At 46.8% G+C, this 24,817-nt stretch overlaps 2 protein-coding genes across 15 annotated transcripts; both read right to left on the bottom strand.

Moving 5' to 3' along the window:
* Positions 1-4,446: 4,446 nt before the first annotated feature.
* Positions 4,447-6,263, bottom strand: LOC123069418 (FK506-binding protein 15-like). The gene has a single exon (XM_044492270.1). The coding sequence runs from the start codon at positions 6,031-6,033 to the stop codon at positions 4,813-4,815; it is 1,221 nt and encodes a 406-aa protein (XP_044348205.1). The 5' UTR covers positions 6,034-6,263; the 3' UTR covers positions 4,447-4,812.
* Positions 6,264-16,010: 9,747 nt separating this feature from the next.
* LOC123069416 (KH domain-containing protein HEN4) lies at positions 16,011-24,403 on the bottom strand. 14 transcript variants are annotated; one of them, XR_006432519.1, is made up of 10 exons: positions 24,249-24,403; positions 22,873-23,664; positions 22,247-22,750; positions 21,264-21,515; positions 20,818-21,075; positions 20,283-20,362; positions 20,082-20,190; positions 19,839-20,000; positions 17,882-17,998; positions 16,011-16,891 (listed from the first exon to the last, which is right to left on the bottom strand). XR_006432519.1 is itself a non-coding variant. In XM_044492266.1 (9 exons), the coding sequence occupies exons 2-8, from the start codon at positions 23,650-23,652 to the stop codon at positions 19,857-19,859; spliced, it is 2,127 nt and encodes a 708-aa protein (XP_044348201.1). In that variant the 5' UTR covers positions 23,653-23,664; positions 24,249-24,403; the 3' UTR covers positions 16,011-17,998; positions 19,839-19,856. The 14 variants fall into 14 exon arrangements, 8 of the variants coding, with proteins under 8 accessions (XP_044348201.1, XP_044348200.1, XP_044348198.1 ...); XR_006432522.1 differs by having other exon boundaries at positions 16,011-16,855; XR_006432521.1 differs by having other exon boundaries at positions 16,011-16,825.
* Between the last annotated feature and the right edge of the window lie 414 nt (positions 24,404-24,817).

Below are 24,817 nucleotides of genomic sequence, written 5' to 3'. Positions count from 1 at the left end.
GAAGACACAATATCCAGACGTGGAGCGACGAGTGTCTGGACAGCCAGCCCAATCCGCGTCAGTATAAGCGAGGAGCTCAGTTGAGGCGGATGCACGGAGACGAAGACCGTAGGTCGGAGTGCCACGAATATACCGAAGAATGCGCTTGACCAAAGACCAGTGGACATCACGAGGCGAGTGCATATGCAAGCAAACTTGCTGGACTGCGAACTGAATGTCTGGTCTGGTGAGCGTGAGGTACTGAAGGGCACCCACAATACTGCGATAAAGAGCAGCGTCGGTGGCAGGCTGGTTTGCAGTCAGTCATGCCGGCACGGTCCAGAAGATCAAGAGCATACTGTCCCTGATGCAGAAAGAACCCAGTGTCATCACGTCGCACATTAATGCCGAGGAAGAAGTGCAATGCGCCGAGATCCTTCAGTCGAAACTCAGAACCGAGGCGACCAATGATGTCGCGAAGAAGATCCGTGCGGGAGGCAGTGATGACAATATCATCAACATAGAGTAGAAGCATAGCCACATGATCAGCCCGATGCAGCACGAACAGGGACGTGTCAGATGTAGTGCTGCGAAACCCAAGAAGACCAAGGAATCCGGCGATGCGCTGGTACCAAGCGCGCGGAGCCTGTTTGAGGCCATATAAGGACCGGGACAACAGACAAACATCATCCGGCCGCTGAGGGTCAACGAACCTAGTCGGCTGCTGACAGAGGACTTGCTCCTTGAAAAGCATTGTTGATGTCGAGCTGATGGACGGGCCAGTGACGAGAAGCAGCCAGCTGAAGCACCACACGAATCGTGGCGGGTTTGACGACCGGAGAAAAAGTCTCAGAGAAGTCAATGCCAGCACGTTGTGCAAATCCTCGGACAACCCAGCGAGCCTTGTACCGATCCAGTGAGCCATCCGGATGGAGTTTGTGACGAAAAACCCACTTGCCCGAGATGATGTTGGCTCCAGGAGGACGAGGAACAAGGGTCCAGGTCCAGTTGGCGACGAGAGCATCGTACTCAGCTCGCATAGCGGCGGTCCAATGCGGATCACTCAACGCAGAACGCACCGATCGCGGAACCGGAGAGAGGGTCGTGACGCTGAGGTTGTGGTAGCGCGGGTTCGGCTGGTGCACACCGGCCTTGGCACGCGTCACCATATGATGGTGAGGTGGCGGAGGAGGCGGGCGTGGACCGCGACACCGAGGCACCACAGCGACCGGTTCAGATGACGAAGAAGAAGCCGGTGCTGTGACGGGTGCCAAGGGCCCGGCCGACGGGGCCGAGAGGGTCGGCTCCTCCAGAGCCGACAGGGAGCCGGAGTGCGCACGCTCGGTCGGCGATGTGGGCGTAGAGGAGCCCGAAGAGCCCGGCTCCGCCTGAGCCGACGAGGCCTCTGATGGTCCGGCTGGGGTGGCGCCCGACTCCACCAGAGTCGGGGGGCGACGACCCAACGAGGCCGGGGAAACGGGCTCCTCCAGAGCCAAGAGGCGGGGGCCCGGCGTGGCCGGGGAGGCCGACTCCTCCCGAGTCGGTAGAGGGAACGCCGAGGGCGGCGAGGCAGCACGCGACGAAGGCGCAGCCGCGCCCGAACGGCGAGGCGGTGGGAGCGCAAGGGCTCCACGAGGCCTGCGAGGAGAGGCGTCCAGAGGTGGCGAGGGACGCGATGCAGCCTGCTGAAACGGAAAAACAACCTCATCAAAATACACGTGCCGAGACACGATCACACGATGGGACTCCGGGTCGTAGCAACGGAAACCTTTGGTGTTTGGTTGGTAGCCAAGAAAAACACAAGCGATAGAGCGAGGCGCAAGCTTGTGCGGTGTCGTGGCGGTGATATTGGGATAACGAAGGCAACCGAAAACATGAAGATCATCGTATGACGGAGGTGACCCAAATAAGAGGTGATGAGGGGTGTAGTTCCACCGAGGTTTGCAAGGCCGGATGCTAAGGAGAAGGGTAGCTATGGCGAGGGCATCGGGCCAAAACCTTGCCGGCATGTGTGCGTGGAAGAGCAAGGCGCGAACACTCTCGTTAAGAGTGCGGAGAACACGTTCGGCACGACCATTTTGCTGAGATGTGTATGGACATGTGAGACGAAAAATTGTGCCATGAGAGGATAAAAGAGTGCGAATGGCGAGGTTATCAAATTCCTTTCCGTTGTCGGTTTGGAGGTGAGCAATGGTGCGGTGAAAGTGGGTGGCAACATAGGCGTAAAAGGCATGAAGAGAGGAAGCGACGTCGGATTTGCGGCGCAACGGAAAAGTCCAAGTAAAGTGAGAAAAATCATCCAAAATGACAAGGTAATATGATAAACCCGAATTGCTAGGCACGGGAGATGTCCACACATCACAATGAATAACATCAAAAGGGAAAGTAGCAATGGATGATGAGGTTGAAAACGGCAAACGAACGTGTTTTCCTACGCGACAGGCATGACAAGTGTGTGCTGCCGAATTATTACATGAAAAGGGAAAAGTCTGCAGAATTTTATGAAGAGCGTCGGCGCCGGGATGGCCAAGGCGAGCATGCCAGAGAGACACATCGGCGTGGAGGGCGACGGGGCCACTGCTTGTTGTTTGGCCACACGGGTAAAGATCGCCGGGGGAGTCACATCGGTGCAGAACCTTCCGCGAGTGGGCATCCTTGACAGAAAAACCATGTTTGTCAAACTCAACAGTAACAGGATGTTCACGAGTAAGAGTGCGGACAGAACATAAATTTTTGATTAAGGATGGAGATACAAGTACGTTATGGAGAGGGAGGGAAGATGATGAGAGAGGGAGGGAGGATGCACCGTGGTGGGTGATGGGAAGAGTGGATCCATCACCGACGATGATGCGAGAAGACAGAGGGTACGGGGAGACACGAGAGAGGATACTGGGGTTGGACGCCATATGAGCAGCGGCGCCTGTGTCCATGTACCAGTCCCCGCCGCCAGAGTAGTTGCTTGGGGAAGGGGCGGCGTGGAGGGCGGCTAGTAGCGTCGGGTCGTAGGTGTAGCCAGTCGGTGCAGCGCCGTAGGAGGATGACGAAGCAGCACCGGGAGCCATGGCCCCGGTGTATGCCGAAGAACCGCCGAATCCGGGACCTCCGGGCGCGGCCAGGAGAGCCTGATGAAGACCCGGGCGAGGGCCAAGTATGCCCGGAGCGGGTGCCCGCGGAAGGGGCATCGAGTAGGCGTGCACCACCCCCGTCCAGGGTTTGTACCCCGTGAGCCAGGGCGGGGGCACCGCGGCCTAAGCAGGAGCGGGCGGGGCCGCCTGGCGGGGCTGGGTGCCACCGTTGCGGCCGCGGCCGTCGCGACCTCCCCGCCTCTTCTGGCGGCCCTGGTCAGGGGCAGCGGGCGGTGGTGGAGCCGCGGCGCGAGGAGGGGCGGGGATGCCCTTGGTGGTGCTAGCGTGGAGGGCGGCGAGAGGAGCTTGCCGCGCCGCGTGACGAAGGCGCTTTTCCTCCATGCGAAGGTACGTGACCGCCTTGGCGTACGTCGGCGTGAGGAGGGAGAGGTTGGCGGCGGACTGGCCGAGGTCGGGGTGGAGGCCGCGAAGGAGGTTGGTGAGGAGGACGGAGTCGTCGATGTTCATGCCGACATCGCGGAGTTCGTCTGCAAGAACCTTCATCCGCGTGCAGTACTCGTCGACCGAAAGATCGTTTTGCTGCATGGTGAAAAAATCACCTTGGAGGAAGACACGGCGTTGGAGTTGATTGTCGAGGAAGAGATCGCACAGCCGTGTCCACATGGTGTACGCCGACGGATCGCGGGAGTTCACCATGCTGAAGAGGCCGGGAGAGATGGTGAGGAAGAGCCACTTGACGATGCAGGCGTCCACAGCGAGCCACTCGTCGTCGTCCTTCATGTCGGTGTAGTCGACGCTCCCGTCAACGTGCTCGATGAGACGGTAGGAGCGGAATAATAGCGCAAAGTACGTGCGCCATGCGTTGTAGGACGGCGAGTCGAGGTTGAGGATGACCGGAACATGGTCCTTGATGTGGATCTCGTTGAGGCGATCGGAGGCGAACGTGGTGCCGGAGAAGGAGCCGGCGTCGGAGGCAGAGGGTTTGGCCATGGAGATGGTTGGGGTTTTTGGGTGAGAGGGGTGGAGCTGCGGCGGCTACAGGAGGTATAGAGGAGCGGTGGCGGCGATTAGGGTTTTGGGAGGGAGAGGTGGCGGCAGGAAGAGTGGGCGCGGCGGCGGCTAAGGCTAGGCGCGGCGGCGGCGGCAGGAGGAGTTGGCGCGGCGGCGGCTAGGGCTAGGCGCGGTGGCGACGGGTTGCGGAAGCGATAGGATCACGGTAAAACTGATACCATGTAGAAGACTATAGGATGCAACTCACATGTATTCCATCGGAGTCGGTTACATTATATACAAGAGGTGTCTTGCGTGACAAGCCAACTAACTCTACAATATCTCTAGAGATCAATCTATACAAGGCTAGACATAAGAGGAGAATCAGTCGGAAATAAATACAAGGATATCACGTTTCAACACAGCAGCTCTAGGAAACCAAATCTCTACTACTACCACCACCATTGACAAGGATAACTACGACCGAAGTCATACTCATTTTCTTCTCTTTGGCCGACAACCAGATTTACAAAAGAGATTTACTCCATCAATTAGCCAGATTGCCAAAGCTACACAAGACACGCCCAAGTTTTCCTTTTCGGTTCAACACGCCAAACCATGTTCTTCTTAAACTGTACTGTATTCTACTCATATACTACAGAGAACATGCTTTGATTTAAGCACGATCGCGGCAGGCAACGACATGCTTGCTTTGTGTACGTATGCACAGATGCATGGATGAAAGTTTGGAGCTCCATCAGTGGCAGATGGGGCACATCATCAAGCCGTTCTCGTTGCACTTGCCGCACCTCTCGACCACGCCGCCGGTGCCACCGACCACCACCTTGCAGCCGCCGCCGCACTCCAGGCACGGCACGAACCGCGCCCCGCCGCACCCCTCGCAGCCGCGGCCGTCCTTGGCCGCGCACGCCTCCCCGCGCGCCCTGGCCCAACGCAGCATCTCCGCCAGCTTCCCGCTCTCCACCAGCTCCGCGCACGCCTCCGCGCCGCCCAGGTACCGCCCCATCACGAACAGCCTCGGCGGCGGCGAGACGCCGGCGCCCTGCTCCTCGTCGGCCGCCAGCAGCTCCCGGAGCTCGCGCAGGTACTCCCCGTGCAGCGCCACGTCGCGCTCGTCCACGGTCAGGCCCGCCGCCTCCGCGCACGTCTCCACCGCCGCACGCGCGCGCTCGCAGTCCTCGAACGTGCGCCGCACGCCGCGGAGCGTCGTCGTGTACAGCACCACCCCGCCGCCGCTCGCGCCCGGGGGGCGTCGCTCGGGATACCCCTCAAACGGGTCCCTCCGGCGCCACTTGGGCGCGGCGGCGGTCCCGTCCGCGTTCTTGGTCTCGCGGTCCCGCAGCAGGAAGGGGTTTTCTTTCACGACGCGCCGCCCTGTGAGCTCCGGCGGCGCGGGCTTCCTCGTGTCAGAATCCGATGCGCCACGCGCGTACGGCGTCGGCGGTGGCGGGGCCTTCTTGGCAGCCTCTCCCGTGCCGGCAACAGACGGCGTCTGGGACGTCTGCTCCTTCTGCGTTGGCGGCGGCGCCGCCGGCTGGGCCTGTGCCTCAGCTGGCTGCTTCTTCTTCTTCTTTTTCTTCTTGGGGGCAGGCTTGGGGTCCGTCGTTTGCTTGGAGTCGAGCGTAGGCTTGATGTCTTCAAGGGCCTTGCTCACCTCGGACCACGACGCCGGCGCGAGCTCGTAGCCGTCGAGCTTGTCGAGGATAGGGAGCGCCACGCCGGCGGTGGGCTTCTTGGCGTCCTGCTCTTCCTCCTCCTCCTCCTCCTCTTCATCGTCGTCTTCGTATTCGTCATCACTCTGGTCTGGCTCGACGTCGCCGTTGGCGGCGGCGGCGTTCTGCTTGGCGATGAGCCACGGCTCCTCGACGGCGCTGATGTCGAAGAGGGAGACGCTGGTGGCGGGAGGACGGTAGGCAACCTCGGCCACCGCCACTTCCTTGGAGCCCGAGCAACCCATGGTGCGCCTGGTGCCTTGGAGCTAGGTGAGGTGAGACTTGGGTGGCGAACTCCAGGTACGGCTTTTGTGGCTGTGGAGGGAAGGAGAGTTTGGAGGAGAGGATGCGATGGAAGCTGTGGAGGGAGTGGGCTGCTTGGGTGGTGATAAGATGGTGTGCACGGATGGACTCGCGGCCCGGTTAACATCAGAGCTGCTCCCAAATTTCTTCCCGCCGCTCTGCGCCATGGAATTGCATTTCCTGTTTCCTTGTCTCTTTGTCTTCGAGAAACCAGTGGCCGAGCTTAAACCTATACTGGTATACTAGTACACCAAGGTACTGTAGACTCTACATCTCAGTCGACTGGAAAATTCGGATTTTTTTTTTTGTTGATGATTACTTCTCCTATCAGGAAAATTGCGCGGTTCGTACCGGCAGATCTCCTGCCGTCCATTGCGTTTTAAAGATTGGTGCAACACTATATTATAGTATAAAAAACAAAGCATTCTGTTCTACTCCCTCCGTTTCCAAATAATTGTCTTTCTAGCCATCTCAAATGGACTACAATATACGGATGTATGTAGACATGTTTTAGAGTGTAGATTCACTCATTTTGCTCCGTATGTAGTCACTTGTTGAAATCTATAGAAATACAATTATTTAGGAATGGAGGATGTATGTAGACATGTTTTAGAGTGTAGATTCACTTATTTTGCTCCGTATGTAGTCACTTGTTGAAATCTATAGAAATACAATTATTTAGGAATATTTCTATAGATTTCAACAAGTGACTACATACGGAGCAAAATGAGTGTAGATTCCGTTCCTAAATAATTGTATTTCTATAGATTTCAATAAGTGACTACATACGGAGCAAAAATGAGTGAATCTACACTCTAAAACATGTCTACATACATCCGTATGTTGTAGTCCATTTGAGATGGCTAGAAAGACAATTATTTAGGAACGGATGGAGTAGAAAATACATGGCTATACAACATGCAAAGGATACGGATGCATGTGCTATCCATTCCCTCTTTCTCTCTCTCTCTCTCTCTCTCAAACTAATGCATACATTTATTTCACCTTTGCTAACTTAAAATCATTCATATCTCTTAAACCAAACTTTCGATTTCAAAAAAAAATTATATATTTGAAATCATGTCGCAAAAATCTTTAAAACAAAACCTTATGAATAAAATGATTTCAGTCAGTTTCACAAATTCACATTTCAGTTTTGTGTTGATTTTCACATTTAGAACTTACATTTCACTTTTCACCGGCTTGTTTCAGATAAATCACATCTATTTCAATTGTACATTTGAAAATGATCGGTTTCACAAGTTGACATTTCAGTTCATATAATCGGTTTCACAAGTTGACACTCTTGAAATAAATTGTTGGACATTTCAAAATAATCAGTTTCACAAATTAACATTTTAGTTTCATATTGTTTTCACTTTCAGAACATGAATTTCACTTTCCACGGGCTTGTTTCACAAAAAGCACATACATTTCAATTGCACATGTTTGAAATAACATGTTTCACTCTTATGAAATAAATTGTTACACATTTGGAAATAATCAGTTTCACAAGTTAACTTTTTGGTTTCATACTATTTTTCACTTTCAAAACATAAATTTCACTTTCCATTGACTTGTTTCATAAAGATACATATATTTCAATTGCACATTTTAAAGATGATGTTTCACTTTTTTGAAATAAATTGTTACACATTTCAAAAAAATGTTATGAAATAACTTATTTTACTCTTTTGAAATAAAAATGTTACATACTTCCAAATAATTAGTTTCACAAGGTGTCATTTGAGTTTAATAGGTTTATGTGGAAAGTGTTATTTTCACATATTTCTAGTGAAATAGGTTTGTTTCAGATTTTTATAGTGAAATGTGTTTATTTCACATATGAAATGTGAAACGTCGAAAATTAAATGTGTTTGAAATGTAACCAAAATTGGTCTAGTTTTAAAGTTCTTGACGCCAGGAGTCCAAATATATATAAAAAATTCAAAAACGAGTCTATAGTTTAAAAGATATGGTTGATTCAAATTCTCTAAGAGGAAATAAAGTCTATGGATTTGTGCCGCAGGTAGAGTGAGAGGAGAAACTTGCATGCATACCGTCCTTGACAAAAGGTGTACTTTGGGGTCCATTATGTTGCCATTGATTTGACTAAAAATAAAAATACAAGAAATATACCAGTGTTATACATTTAGGTGGGCCATACATTTTTACGAATCTCAGAACAAGTGGATGACCTAGATCTACCGGCACATCACGGAACCGCACAATATGACTTTGCGATTACTTCTCACCTAACCAAAATCCACATGGTTATCCTGATTAAAAAAGTCCACATGGTTAAACACATTGTATAGATTGGGTTTTTATTTTGCGGGGCATAACTTTATTTTTTATGCAACTACATTTTTAACCAGCTAACTTGATGTGCTAGTTACCGCCAAAAGAAACTTGATGCAATGATTCAGAGTCTGCATGTTTGTTTTGAATATAGTGGAACCTTTGGTCAGTTTTTTCATGGAAGGGTGCAAATCTATTTTAAAAATTCACGTTCAACATAATAAAATTACATTAAAGTTCATGGACCACCAGACGACCACTGCTGGTATAACAACAAGGTATCGATGCACTGTTGCCGTGCTTCCCTACCGGATGTCCGAAGCCGACCTAACATTGTCGATGAGAGCCAGGAAGTCTTCATGCATTAGTCATATCCTTAGTTTTCCTCCTCCCCAAGAAGCGACTCCCATGCGACTAGGTTTTCCCTCCTCCCATCAGTGTCGGTGTCGGTCCACCTCACCTCTGATGGTCTTTGGGTCGTGGAGGTGGAGAGGACGCCGGCCCCTCTTTGGCGAGAGGGGCCATGCTCTCGTTCTTGTTTGGTTGATCGTCCCGGTTGGGGTTATGTGGCGGCGGCGATGTCCCCTATTAGGGATAATATCTCTATGTCCACTCCTCACCCCGGTGGTGCATTTTAGCGGCGTTGTAGGGCGTGTGATGGTGTGTCTCCATTGTCTCGTGGGATACGGTAGACGCTGGTATTCGATGGATCTATTTCGAACCAATCTTCGTTTGTCTTTGGTTATGTGTCTACATATTTGATCCTTCCGATCCAAATTTTCTTGATTGACGACAATTGTTATTCTAGTGCACTAGTCCTGTCGGGCCTTAGCACGACCACTTCCTTACTAAAACAAGGTTTGCCCAGTTCAGTGCTTGTAGTCATCACTTCTTGGGATGACAGTAATCTACGGTGGAGCACCGTCGAATTCGTCCATGAATGAACTCAAGAAGGATCAAAACCCAAAAAACCAGCTCGAAGGTGAGACACTACCTTTCATCTGAACGCCACTGCAAGAAAAACCTAACTTAAACTCTAGCCATAGTGAAGGAACTGGGATTCCTCCTCTCCGCAGAAGCGAACAAGCAGAGGGGAGAAGAGCTGGGAGTGTGCGTTCGGTCTTTTCGGTTTGATTCGGTTCGGTTTATATAGTTTTTGGTTCGTACGGTTTTATACTTCAGTTTGTACGGTTTCGTATAAAAACACGGTTCGGTTTCAGTAATAACCATTTAAATTCGGTTCGGTTTCGGTAATAACCATATTAACCAAAGTTGACGCGATTTTTTTAAGAACACGTAACTTTTTGTCATATTCAAATTTTAGTTCACAGATAATCAAAGATTGAAGTATATTTCATTGTTGTACATTTGTTTCCTACGCGCAACTTCCTTGAAAGTTCAGAGTAGGAAATAACTTGATGAAGTACATACGTGAGAGTGATAGGCAACAGTCCCATGTAACGAACTTAGTTATCCAATGATGACGAAGTGATTTTGCCGTCTTATTTATGCTTTAAAAGTTTTTTTGAGGGAAATTTATGCTTTAAAAGTTCAATACCTCCTGGATTGGCAACTTCCTATAAGCACATGGTGACTTTATGCGAAATTGGTATAATGGTATCTGCATATTAAGTATATAATTTTTTTCCTTCAAACTATAAATCAGCAAACTCAGTTGGCCTGCTTGGCTAGTGGGCTTCAGCGCACCGCGCCTTCTAGCGAGCGGCCAAGAGTGCACTTCACGTCAGTTCGGTGGACTATCGAGAATCCGGTTTACTACGTTCCCTCTAGCTAGGGTTTACTCTCCTCTCGCCGCCATTGGTGACGTTGAGAATCTACCTTTTCCTTCCACCCGATCGGAGTTAGGTTTCGCGGCCAGGTCTCTCATACTGGTTACGGGCTGGACTGTCGGAGCGGTTAGGGTTTTTGGGTGCTGCCAAGGGCACAGGAGATCGATCTGTATGGCGACTGGCGGGAGTTCGTCGGGATCAGGCAACAAAGGAAAAGGCAACTTGGAGGATCTGATGAAGGAATTGGCCCTGAAGGAAGACGACCTCGATGACGTGATCTTCAAGGATGAAGATGAGCCGGCGGAGGAGGCTCTCCGTTGGATGATTTTGGCCCGAGTCCATATGGATAAGGGCTTCAGCTCGTACTGGTTCTTCTGGAACATGAAGACTGCATGGGATCTAGCTAGGCCAGTCAAGATCAAAACCCTCGAGGAGAATCTATTTCAGATGCAATTCGATTGTTTGGGCGATTGGGAGCGGGTCACGCAAGGAGGGCCATGGCACTTCAGGGGGAATCCCGTGGTTATTACTCCGTATGATGGATACTCAAAGCCTTCCTCAATTGAGCTCTTCACGATTGAGATATGGGCGCGGATCATCGAGCTTCCTATAGCTTTTCATGGCAAAGTCAAGGCATTGGCCTCGAAGATCGGCGAGTTTGTGGACTCAGAACCGTCTTCGTTTGATTTCGAGGGGAACTTCTATCGAGTCAGAGTCCGGCTGGATGTTCGGTAGCCATTGAAGAAAGCAATATCTCTGGTCCGAGGAGGAGAACGACAGATCTTTGCTGTCAAGTATGAGCGCTTGCCGGATTGGTGTCAGGTGTGCGGCATGATGGGACACGAGTTTAAAGAGCACGGGGACGGGGTTCATCCTCCTTCTGCCTTGGTTTTTAAAAACCACCGTGCGCCGGCGACTACAGCTTGGGGGACCCGCCGTAGGACCAGGAATCAGAGAGCCAGGAACGATGATCGTCAATCTACAGCTGAAACTGAACATGATGAGGAGAATATGCAGGAACATGATGTGGATATGGACGTGACTGAAGCCAACTGTAAACGATCTTCTGAACAAGTTACTGGCTCACCGAAAGCTAATACGGCTGCAGGTTTGGAGCTTTCCCTAGTTCCTAAAACCAGCGGGGAGACAGTGCCTCTCAGCCCCCCGCCGAAACAGGAACCAAAGAGGTTAAAGATGTCAGTCCATAGTGAGAAGGCAGGCACGGGTGGCGTGAAGAAAACCCCTACTAGAGGGAAAAACTCGGACATGAGAATGGCGGCCTCCCCGGTGGAGGACCGCCGGACGCAATGAGTCTGCTCTGCTGGAATTGCCGGGGGATTGGCAGCGACCCGACAATTCAAGAACTGCGTGAATTCGCAAACAAGTTTGCCCCTAGAGTACTTTGTATAGTTGAGACCCGGCTCAGTGGGGACAGAGTTGAAAATTTAAAAAGTACTTTAGGTTTTGATAGTTCTTTTGATGTGGATGCCTCTGGTAGAAGCGGAGGTTTAGCTATGTTTTGGAATAATGAAATAAACATTGAGATTTTGGGCTACTCGAAGTATCATATTGATGGTAGAGTAACTGGCATGGGTGACCAACCGTGGAGGCTTTCTTCTTTCTACGGAGAAGTATAGACACATCTTCGTCACCACACTTGGGATACTATGAAAAATTTGTCTACACTCCAAGATTTGCCGTGGGTGTGTATTGGAGATTTCAATGAGGTCCTAAAGCATGATGAGCATGATGGCATTGGCTCGAGGAGTCAGGCGCAAATCCAGGGCTTTAGAGATGCAGTGGATGTTTGTGGTTTGGTCGATCTGGGCTTCAAAGGTACAAGATGGACATATGAGAAGAAAGTAACCAGCGGCTCATATACCCGTGTCAGGTTGGATAGAGCCTTGGGCTCGGTCAATTGGTGCGGACTGTTTCCCTCAGCGGCCGTGGAACATGTTACGGCGGCTACTTCAGATCACTCAGCGGTTCTTCTACACTTAGCACAACCAGGTGGCAGAGGAAAGAAAACAAAACAGTTTCGTTATGAGGTTATGTGGGATACTCATCCGGACCTCAAAACAGCAGTTCAGGCGGGGTGGGAGCTCAACAGCCACAACCCGCGGGTGTGCGAAGTGCGTGCGAACCTGGAGGCGTTGGCCCAAAACTTGGGCGCCTGGTCCAAATCCACGTTTGGCAGTGTTAAGGGCGAGATACGTACTCTGAAGAAGGAGTTGGATCGCCTGCGCAATGATGCAGCGCGGAAGGGCCCGTCGCATGCGGAAGTAAAGATAAACGATCGTCTGATAGAGCTTTACCTGCGGGAAGAGTTGATGTGGCGGCAATGATCCCGGGTGGAGTGGCTATCGGCGGGAGACCGGAACTCACACTTCTTTCATATGCGAGCCTCGATGCGGAGAAGAAAGAATCTGATAAAGGCACTGGAACGGCCATGTGGACAAGTTACTAGTGACCAGACGGAGATGCAGCAAATGGCATTGGAGTTTTATAAAAACTTATATAGCTCGGAGGGGGTTCAAGGGGTGGATGAGGTTCTATAGCATATACCGGTGAAAGTTACCGCGGCTATGAACGAAACCTTGCTGGCCCCTTACGAAGCTAAGGAGGTCAAGACCGCGCTATTCCAAATGTTCCCAACAAAAGCTCCAGGGCCTGACGGTTTTCCTGCTCACTTTTTCCAGAAGCACTGGGATGTATGTGGACATGCGGTAACAAACGCAGTGTTAGCTATTGTGAAGGGGGGGGAAAGTCCGGCTGCTGTGAATGATACATTGCTGGTATTAATCCCAAAGGTACCTAACCCAACGTTGCTATCTCAATTCCGCCCAATAAGCCTATGTAATGTTTTTTATAAGATAGCCTCGAAGGTGTTGGCAAACCGTCTGAAAATGATTCTACCGGAGATTATATCAGCTGGGCAGTCGGCATTCGTTCCTGGAAGGTTGATTACTGACAACATAATCTCAGCGTACGAGTGTTTGCACTTTATGAAACGAAAGAGGTCAAAGAACAATGTTTATGCTGCACTAAAACTTGACATGATGAAGGCTTATGACCGAGTGGAGTGGTCTTATTTGAAGTCAATCATGGAGAAACTGGGTTTTGCTACACCTTGGGTGACTGTCATGATGAATATGGTGAGCTCAGTATCCTTTTCTGTTCTGTTTAATGGTGTGAAGTCAGAAGAATTTCAACCTACGAGAGGTATTCGATAGGGAGATCCAATCTCTCCTTACCTTTTCTTGTTAGCAGCAGAGGGCCTTTCGTGCCTATTAAACTCTCAAAATGAATCATCCCAGCTCAGCGGCATTAAGGTGGCACCGTCGGCACCGGCGGTGAATCATCTTTTGTTCGCGGATGATAGCCTGCTGTTTTTCAGGGCAAGTGTTGATGGAGCGGAGGAAGTTTCAAACCTTTGAATACTTATTGCATGGCATCGGGTCAGAGAATAAATAAGGAAAAATCATCTATATTTTTCAGTAAGGGCTGCCCAGAGATAGTGCATGATGCTGTCAAGGGTTTTCTGCAAGTCCACAATGAGTCTTTGAATGACAGATATTTGGGCATGCCAACTGATGTGGGCCACTCAAAGAAGGGTACGTTTAAGTATTTGAGTGACAGGGTGTGGGACAAGGTGAAGGGATGGATGAGCAATTGCCTATCAGCTGGGGGCAAGGATGTTCTTATCAAATCAGTAGCACAAGCCATCCCGGTTTTTTCGATGTCATGCTTTAAGCTCCCAAGGGGACTATGTGATCACATCAAGTCTATTATCAGGAAATTCTGGTGGGGATGTAAGCAATGTGAGCGCAAGCCGGCATGGGTTTCTTGGGATGTCATGACCCGGCCAAAGCATTTGGGGGGTCTTGGATTCAGGGACCTTGAGATTTTTAATTTGGCTCTGCTTGCAAGACAAGCATGGAGGCTTCTTCAGGAACCAACAAGCCTAAGTGCTAGAATCCTTAAAGCTATGTACTACCCAGACAGGTCTATCCTTGATGCGGAGTTAGGGACGCGACCATCACAGATTTGGCGAGCTATTTTGGAGGGAAGGGATTTACTATAGCAAGGCATTATAAGGCGGATTGGCAATGGACAAACGACAGATATTTGGGCTCATAATTGGATACCGAAGGAGATGACACCACGCCCGATCACGTCGCTAGTGTCAAACCCTCCAAGGTACGTGTCAGAGCTATTGATCCCGGTGACTGCATCATGGAATGAGGACTTGATACGCAGTGTTTTCCTGCCAATTGACGCCAATGCCATATTGAAGATTCCTGTATGTACACGCAATGTATCACACTTCTGGGCGTGGCACCCGGAGAAGAAGGGCAACTTCACTGTTAGTTCGGCATACAAATTTCTTCAGAAAACGAAGCTGCAGAGGGAGGAGTGGCTTGAAGGAAGGAGTGGGTCCTCCAATGACGAACAAGAAGAACGGTCATGGAGCTCAGGAAGTTACAGGTACCATCGAAGGTAAGGATTTTTCTTTGGAGGCTCGCTCATCACTCGCTACCAACGACGGACACTTTGCATAGAAGGAACATGGCGGTACAGGCCACATGACCGCTATGTGGCTGCGTGGATTCATGGAGGCATGCGCTGGTGTCATGCACGATGTCACGCTGCGTTTGGGCTCTATCGGATGAGGTTCTTGTCTCCTAAATGTCTGAAAATTTGGAAGCCAACACGAGGATTTGGTTATTCCAACTGAACGAATCTCTGGACCATGCAAGCTTCACGCGACTGGTAATTACACTATGGTCTATCTGGTATGCAAGGAGGAAGGCTATATATGAATCAATTTTCCAGAGTCCACAACAAACCACATCCTTTGTGAATAATGATATACAAGAGCTGGGCTAGATACATGCGAAGAAGGAGCATGAAATAACGCAAAGGGGGCGGTGGTGCAGCAGAAGAGGTGGCTTCCACCTCCGACTGGCATGGTAAAGTTGAATGTAGATGGAGCAGTGGCCAGGTCTCGGCGCAGAGGAGCTGCTGCAGCAATTTGCCGAGATCAGGACGGCCATTATCTGGGTTCATCGGCGGTTGTTTATCATGGAGTTACCGATCCGATGATGCTTGAGACTTATGCTTGCAGAGAAGCGTTGGCTTTGGCGGAAGATCTTGCGACAATGAACATATGTGTGGCATCGGATTGCCAAGAAGTGGTCAATGATATTAACAGAGGGAAAGGAGGCCCCAACGCTGCTCTTATACATGAAATAATGCTTCGATGTAATAGTTTTAATTCTTGCTCTTTTGTTCATGAGCGTAGGAACCATAATTATGAGGCTCATAATCTCGCCAAGTTTGCATGTACTCTAGGACTAGGTAGACATGTGTGGTTGGGCAACCCTCATGACCCAAACCTTGTACCTATGTCGCTTGTTTTTGAATGAATAAAGTTGGGCGAGAGTTCTCAAAAAAAAAACGTCATTTCAGTTTTTCAGTTTCAACCCAATGGTGTTCGGTTTTTAAACGAAAAATCCGAATGGCAAACGGTTTTGAGATATGGAAACCATAACTGAAACCGAAAACCATAATTTTGGTTCGTTTTTCTTTGGTTCGGTTTTTGGTTTTCAGTTTGGTTTTGCACACCCTGAAGAAGAGCCCATGGGCTGGCCGATGGGGCCAGATATGCCTGTGTGAGAGCGAGCAGAAGACGATTGACCACTATTGCATTGAATTTGTACATATGAGTCACAAAATAGAAGCTTCATACAATATGGGTTACAAAATAGAGCCGAAAGGGATTAGATCTGCCACCGCTTGTGTAAGCGAGAAGACAATAGACCACAGATGAAAAATTACATATGAGCCACAAAATAAAAGCTTCATACAATATGGGCTACAAAATAGAAGCATCCTGGTGCTAGAATATCGTACTAATTTTCTATGCCCATCGCCTGTCTGAATGTGCTTGTGCTCATGTATGCACTGGAAGCGAGGCTTCATGCTGCGTCTGCCTACATTGCTCGTATCTTGTGGAGTGATGTGCTTAACCCTCTAGGACAAGTACACAAACGAATGAGTAGCAGCCGTCCGATCCAGTAAATGAACGGCTCATAAACCAGGAATTCATAGCCGTACGGACGTTCTGACAGCGCTTCTGTGCAGCGTACTTCATAACTTCTTTTTTCGTCCAAACGTCCATTTCTTCACTACGTTTCTAAATATAAGCCCTTTTGAAGATTTCAATGCAAACTACTCCCTCTGTCCCATAGTATAAAAGCGTTTTTGACACTACATTTGGTACATACAAATATATATAGATGTATTGTAAAGTGTAGATTCACTCATTTTGCTCCGTATGTACCCCCTCCGTTCCAAAATAGATGACCCAACTTTGTACTAACTTTATAGGGAGTAGCTCATATTGGATCTAAAAAGTCCTATATTTAGAATCGGTGGTAGTATAAGAATACAGGAATACCTTCTAAAAAGAATAACAGGAATAGAACGATTTGCAACATTTTTTTTAAAGACGATGTGCAACGTTAATAGAGCTTGTTGTTTGTGGGCCACACTCGACTCACCCTGGTTGTTAGCTGTCCAAGTAGTCCAAGGGCAGTCACTTACGTTCAATGTATGTCTTCGCGCCACTTGATTGTTCCTGGTTGAAACGCGCTTGTCATTTTACCAGCTGGATGGAAAGTGGATCACCGGGAATTCAGGAGCGCTTGACATGGAAAAATGCGTCATTTTTTTATAGTTTCTTCTTCTTTTTTACGAGGCATTACATATTCAAATGTAAGATAACCGCTTCTAGGTACAGCTTATTGTTACAAGGTTGCAAGCACAAATATTTTGAGGTGTTGCATGTTCTGTCTTCAGAACCATCCGCATGAAAACATATATGGCATAAGCATATCAAAATGTCCTAAAACTCATTACAATTTAAGCATACAGATTATATTTCATTTATTTTGAAAAGCCGAACATATGTAAAAAAGAAATGTGGCTATGCCCTCATAAACATCTCAGCACATATATTAATTGACTGCAAATCCGGTAGCAGCAATGAATATTCCCAGGTTCATAACCCAAGGCAGCTGAATTCTTCTTGCAAAATTAGTGCATTGTAGGGGTTGTTGGTAGATTCCACAACCTAAGATGTTAAAAGAGTTCGGACCAATATCGTAAACCATACACCACCCGGTTTTGGGGGTTAAAAGCGCAAACCAACAAGATTCAGATTCGACCTTGTTTTCCTAGACTGGGGATGCAGGAACTAGTGGTCGCTAAGCAGGACACACAAGTACTAGACGAACACCCAGGTCGTGCATGGAGCACCACAAGAAAATCAGACTACTTTAGTGAATCACTATTAAAATCCTCCTAATTCTCCATCTTTACCAATATCAAACTAAACTAAGAGCCGACAGTCATAACTGTAGCCAATCCATCCATCCAAACCAAGGCATTCAGAATGATAATACATTAAGCCAATGGTGTACCATCCAACAGTATTTACTAGGTATTCTTATTCACTAAAGGCTATTTATTTCCAATGGTAAAGCAGGTTAGTGGAACATCAACAAGCAATAGGCTGAGTATTTGAAACTCCAATTAATACAAAAATCCAAAAAAAAGGTTGGGAGCCTCGTTGATAAAAAATACATCTAGAGAAAACAAGTCAATCAATCAGACAGAACTACAATATTCATACCTTCTAGGATGCAGCCCCCAATGCTAACATAGCAGCAAAGGATAACCAAGCAGAGATATAACCAACTGTCTGCCTATAAGGAACTACCCCAGTTGACAACTCACCAAAACTGCTGACCTTAAAACATAAGATTCATCAAGCAACCAAATGTCATTTTTGTATCATCATGGTAGCTACTTATCAAAAGCAACACAAGCAAAGTAGGCGCGAAGCAAAGAATGAAAGAAACTACAACCAAAATATAGTAAAAAATGGTCCTTTTCATATATTCAAAATACTATGGGGTGACTGGTTACCCCCAGAGAGTATTTGACTAATCTACAGTGCTCATAAGGCAAGAGATACTTATGGGGGTGATTGCTAACTTGAATCCCCAGGGGGGCACTGGCTAGGATACGCTTGTTCAACAAAAAAACATGCCAAGGGGTGAAATTATGGGTGATTATTTGGTTGGCTTCATGAATGATGCATATCAAAATGACCTAACTAAGGTCAACTCGAGTCTAGACATGGGAGCAGGCTCATTTCCCCGTTCATGGGAGACGGCACCGATGCTTACTTTCTGCATCTGGCCTGGCTACCAGGTGCAAGCTGACCAACCAATTAAGGGGATTGAAAAACATGCTGCATGAGCTATGCAAGTGAATGGATGAGCCAGCCCACCAATCACCCTCTATGTCCCTCTTGTACAAATTTGCTTGGGAGTCCTAACGCACTAATGCAATACAGATTTGCCTTTATCACATTTGTGAAATTCAGGTTCAATTAATTCAATACCATGTTGGATTTACCAGCTAAAGCTATGAAAATAGGAAGAGGTTTTGTCACCGAACAGTTTACATAGGAAAATAAAATTCACCTAACTGTCCGAGTGTCCATAAGGTTTTAGATATAGTAGCAACAGAAGTTTGAAGCATTGGATGAGCCATTCAGTAAGTAGAAAATCATGTACAAAGATTCCAAAATAGCATGTACATGGCAATGGAAAAACATACAGCATTAAGGGAAGGTGACTCAAAAATATAAATAATACTATTTATTTAAAGCAAATGAGACCAATAATGTTTGTAATGCAGGTAACTATGTGAACTAGTAATATCCGTATGTCGCGATACATAACGAACTTCGCAGATATACATAAAAATGTATGTCCTCACAAATAATATAGAAAAATACAACATATAACCAGCAAGACATGCATTCCTAAGATTTAAATGATTGACTTGATCATATTAATCCAAGCAAGGTTTGCCATCATTAGAGCAGTGTTGTATGCAGTATGTTAGGGCAAAAAAATAATGCTACCAGCAACTACTCAACTGCCCTTTGGTCCAACAAGTGCAATATATCAAGCTGCTGCTGCTATAGCTTATGATGTCTACTGCAAATATGTCACTGCAAAGGCCTCTGGGATAGTTGTTCTACCTGAATTTGCTAAGAGTAATTAATACAGGACGCTAGGGAACGATTTGATATGTGTAGGTACTATTCCAGTATTTGATACTAGGTATTAGGGTATTGGTCCAGCGAATAGTGGTCATGTCAGTCTTTAATAATGCAGATGTCAGACCAAAATTCATAACGATCACTAATAGGTTATTTCCCTTCATAGAAGTTCACAACATCGAATGATGGGGTTCTCATACAAAAAGGTTAGAAACTTTCCAACCCCAAGCTACGGCTTGCATAAAATGATAGATTCAGGCAGCTATAATGCTTTCCATATCTGGTGCCACAACTTTGGGAGATTATAAAACGATCCTAGAGAAGTTCCACCACTGGAATTTTAGTCTTTGTTCAGCATAATTATCCATTCACGCATGCAACTCTGCAGACAGAGTGATGAAAAATTCAAACACACATAAGGTTACTAGCTTCATTGCCCAGCACGCAAACAGCATCACCTGGGCCTATGATCTCCCCAGAAGGATCAAAATATTAGAAGGGGATGCATCACCTTCAGAGATATGAAATCTCATGGGGCAGGTGGTTCACTTAGAACAAATGCTTGAACAAGACTTCGGGCTGCATGCATCTGATCCGGTGTGCCAGATATCATAACAGGCGTATCCATGGAATCAGCTAGCGGTTCATCGATTGTTATCTTAGCCCCTGAAAACTGCATATAGGATTAATTATGTCAATCATACACATTATAGTTAACCAGATATGCTACATGACACAAATTTCGGACACAAACCTCGCGAATCATATTCAAACAACCTCCATCATGCCCACATAGAGCAGGTATAACTAATCTTGGAACCATGATATTTCCAGTTATGATTGGCCTAGATGAATGAACAGGACTGCAATTAAATTTTATCAGTAAATACATGATGTTTTCTGATGTTGCTAATCAAAAGGGAAGAAAATTTAAGACACGAGACAAGAAACAAACCCAGAAAATCCACCCATTCCTCTGTGCGCCATTCCAGGAATGCCAGATATTGACATCGGATCACCAACATCCTGCATGCCCTACAAAGTTGAGAGTAGGATCACGATGGTATAGGGCTATAAGCAAAAACATTATGATCTTATGGTGCATTAAAGCCATTTGCCTAATTAATAATCTACAATCCAATGCAGCATGTGATATATATTTGATCACTATTGATTTTGTTAATCAGATGGCGACTACAATTATGGTGCCATGACTCATAGATTAATTCACAACAAATTAGGCAGCCTCGCATCAAAACTCATGCATGCCCATCTTATGCAATGCCACACTAACTGGTGACCAAATTTGGTCCCCAGCCAAACTAATCATTATAAGCAGAATTAAAATGTTTCCAAAGAAAGAGGACCTTTGCTTAGGATGTCCAACATAATTTTGTCAACTGACAAACCAAAAGAACTGAACGCTGTAAACTCCTGTTCCTCTTACAGCATGCTCAAGAAAATATTGGAAGAGAACAAATCGGTCGTACCTTTGTGGTCCAAGGAGCAGACATCTCATCCAATGGTCGTCCCATGAAATCTTTATGAAACTGAGATGCATTAGGATAAATCCTAGGAGATGTAGATTCATGGCTTCCCGGAAATGCACCAAACTGAGGATCCAGCAAACCAAAAGGTGGCTGCATACTGGGACCCATTGAAGCCATTCTGTCCCGGAAAAGATTGTTACGTAGCCTAGCAGTTATCTGCATCAGAGCTTCCTGAATAGCCTCAGAATCCCCGGTTATCTAAAAGATTAGAAATTCTGCAGTTAATTAACCTGGAAAAGAAACTAAAAGTGTCGTACAAAAATATCCAGTATGGTAAAGCCAAGATGTAAAATAACAGATGAAGTTGACATTCGTCAAGGCAAAGATCTTAATGCATTGTTTGTAATAGTGATAAATAGGATCTGTTCAATCCAACAAAAGCAGACCTGAACAACTTCATCAATTTCTTGTACACCCCGTGGGATCTTGTCTTTGCTCAACACTATTATATGAGCTTTTGACAGCTTCCTCATTTCAGCTATGATACTGCCACCTTTGCCAAGGAGGCAGCCAACTTGGTTAGGTGAAACGATCAGCCTAGATATTGCAGGACCCTCCTTGTTAGAGGTGGGTGGCGTAATTTTACGCTGCACATGCAGAATTGCATTCTGTGCTGGGGAAATGCCATCACCTGGATGCTACAGAGCACAAAGAAAGAAATAAAACATTAGAAAGACTACTTTCCAGGTAGAGGATAACTGCCATTCAGAATGGAGTGCTAACAAAAAATACTAAAATGTCATAGCAAACTCCAATGCTATGATTTGCTATTAACAATGAATAACAATGAATGCCGCGTGTGTCAAAATAAGAAACAAACAGTTGAAAAACTCAAGGCAGAGTATGAGGAAAGAAGTACAAAACACCAGAAATGTACCCCAAAATTCTTGCGCCATACAACCTTCTAATGCATTTACAATGTCCACTAACAATTTACCAGATTATGTACTCGCTCTGTTCCATAATATAAGACGCTTTTGCAAGCTAACAGAGCTTGCAAAAACGTCTTACATTATGAGACAGAGGGAGTACAATATTACCATAAGTTATGACAGGCTCCCTGGCAACCACATTTCTGGTTGCTGCCTGTACTCTCAAGAAATTGTACTGTATACAAGTGTGCCATGCTACCAAATGGCAGCCTTGAGGACAAAGCATGAAAAAATATATGAAAATTGCCAGTAACACATTCAAAGAATCCAATTATCTAGAAACACTGGAGAATGAAAAAAACCAAAGAAAAACATTAACTATTCATTTTAATCCTTAAATGCCTTCACTGCCAAGAAACATGGGCTAAAGGGGTAATGAATAGTTACTGGGTTTATTTAATGAAACTGCGCTATCAAGAGAAAAGTAAGGTTGTTACCGCAGGTCCAGAGATAATTATGATGTGATCATCTGACTTTGGAATAGTCTCGAGAATTTTTATTTCACAACCTGTATCTTTCTGAATAGTCTTGATACTGTTTCCACCCTTCCCTATAATACTTCCAACCTTGTCACTTGAACATAATAGCCTGAAGGTGAGAGGTTCTGGAGGAACTGAAGCGTTGCCATGCATGAGAGCATCAGGAAAAGCAGAAAAGGGAGGAATGTTTGAGCGTTGGTCAGGAAAAGTTGAGAAAGGTGCAACATTTGGCCTATGGTCAATGGTATCAAAAGGTCCCCTGGCATGGGATGGCCCTTGAAAAGGGAGATGAAAGTTAGGTGGCATTCCTGGAGGAAGACCATCTGAGGGATTGAAGGTGCGTGACGATGAACCAGAAGGATGAACAACAGGAACTACATCACTTTCCCTAGGGGGGTGAGTAAAGAGCACTTGAGCCACTGCATTCAGACCTTTCCTGACTGAGTCAAGCTCTCCATTAATCTGCAAAAATGATATATCAAGAAATGCCAGAAAAATAATCTTCCAAAAGCAAAATCTTGGACATACTACAAAAGATAATTGCAAGGAACAAGAAAACTAAGTTCAGCACTGGAAAAATCTACCTGACAAAGTTCATCTTTGAGTAAAGCACATAAAGGGAGATTCTCCTTTGAAACTCGGATTTCACAGCCACTATCAGCGGACATTTGCTTAATCACACTACCTCGAATTCCCAAAAGCGAACCTACTTGGCTATCTAGCACCAACAATCTGAAAGAAACAGGAGTTTTCTGGCCTGATGCATCTCCAGTTCCATTTTCACTTTCAGTTATAAAAATCCTATCAAAGACATGCAAAACGGCGTTCATTGCTGATGGTATTACCCTCTCTGGCTCCAACTTTGTAGTTTTCGCAACAGAGGAATCATCATTTTCTTCCTTGCTGTCATCTCTCTCTGCATCATCTTGTTCTTCCTTGCCGTGGGCATTATCTGAATCATCTTTTTCTTCCTTACTGTGGTCTTTCTCCTTCTCATGCTCGCCATCAGCAGAAACAGCAGTACCACCATCATTCTCTTTACCTTGCTCGTGGCTAGCTTCTTTGTCCTTCTCAGCGGTAGTTATGACAATAACTCTCTCATCGCAACCAGGGACTGCTTCATCAACCCGGATTTTCACTCCGTTTTCTTGCCTTATCTTTGCAATGATGCTACCACCTTTACCAATGACATTCCCACATTTCTCAGTAGGGCAGAGAATGCGGATAAGAGGAACTCCAGGCTGTATTGTCAGCTGAGGCTGCTGCGAAGGAGCATGTTTTGTCTTTTGCCACTTGGCCCGACCATTGTGTTCTGAATACTTCTTCTGGAATGGTCTCTTGGAAGGGTAGGCATGCGAAGCCATGTCGTATCCTGCCTGACAGGCAAGCAGAGAGCACCAAGGAAAATAAGAAATTAGCTACTGTGCCAATAACCGACGAATAAATACGACCATTATCTAGTACCAAAATATCATATCAGCTGCCCAATTGTCACAACAAGATGATAATTGAATGAACTTACAGATTTATAGCACTCAAGTAACCAGAAAAAAAAACAGCATCACATGACAAATACGGTTACATGTGCAACAAATGGCAGGACATGGCACATCCATATCCACAGCAACAGATCAAACGTGCTACTTCTGATGCCAGGATTTCTAAGAGGAAACCACAGTAGTGCTTGCTACCAATACATAACAGGCCCTAGTTCCTAGACCTGCATCCAGGGACGGACCTAGTGAAGTCCATGGGGCTTCGGTTGGAAAAATAAACTGCTGTCGGTGCTCCGCCAAGTAGCAAACAGAGAGCAGGCAAAAGAATAAAGTTCCCGGGCAATATAAGCAGGTTAGGGTTCGTTGCCAACAGAAGAAATCAATAGAGGTGCGGATGGATCTCCGCTCCACGGCGATACTGTAAAGCGGAGGAGGTGGGGAGCAGTACTACGAGAGAAGAATACCTTCGAGGTTCCCGTGCTTCGGCGGAAGAAGGGCTGGAGCAGCGGGGGTGTTCGGCGGAGAGGGTTTCGGCGACGCCGTCGGGAGGGGAGGGCGAAGAGGAAGCTCTGCTTCTGGACCCTTTTTTCAGATCCCTTTTACTGGGCCTCGGCAGAAGCTCGTAACTTCAAGGTCTGAGTGGGCCGAAACGTTCACTTCATACCGGCCCTCTCCAATTCCTCGAGCTAGGAGCATCTTCAATAGATGGTTCAAAATTTGGCGGTCCAAAATCGAAGATGTAAAATTTGAACCGTCAAAAAGTGCGTTTTGAAGCTTCGAAAAAGGCCAACTCCAACAGATGGTCCAAATTCTCCTGGTCCAAAAGACCAACTCCAATAGATGATCCAAATTCATGGTCCAAAACCGGCCAGCAGCCACGCGTCTGCTGTTCAGCCACTGTACAGCTGCACATATTGCATAAAAACATGTTTTGAAACAACATAAAAAAATTCATGTCCACAATATCAAATGATTACATAGTTCTTCAGATCCAGGAGATGAAATGCAACACAGATACAACATAGTTTTGCAT

This window comes from Triticum aestivum, chromosome 3B (genome assembly GCF_018294505.1).
Source record: "Triticum aestivum cultivar Chinese Spring chromosome 3B, IWGSC CS RefSeq v2.1, whole genome shotgun sequence".
Lineage (NCBI taxonomy): Eukaryota > Viridiplantae > Streptophyta > Magnoliopsida > Poales > Poaceae > Triticum > Triticum aestivum.
This window is presented reverse-complemented; position numbering and strand designations above follow the sequence as displayed.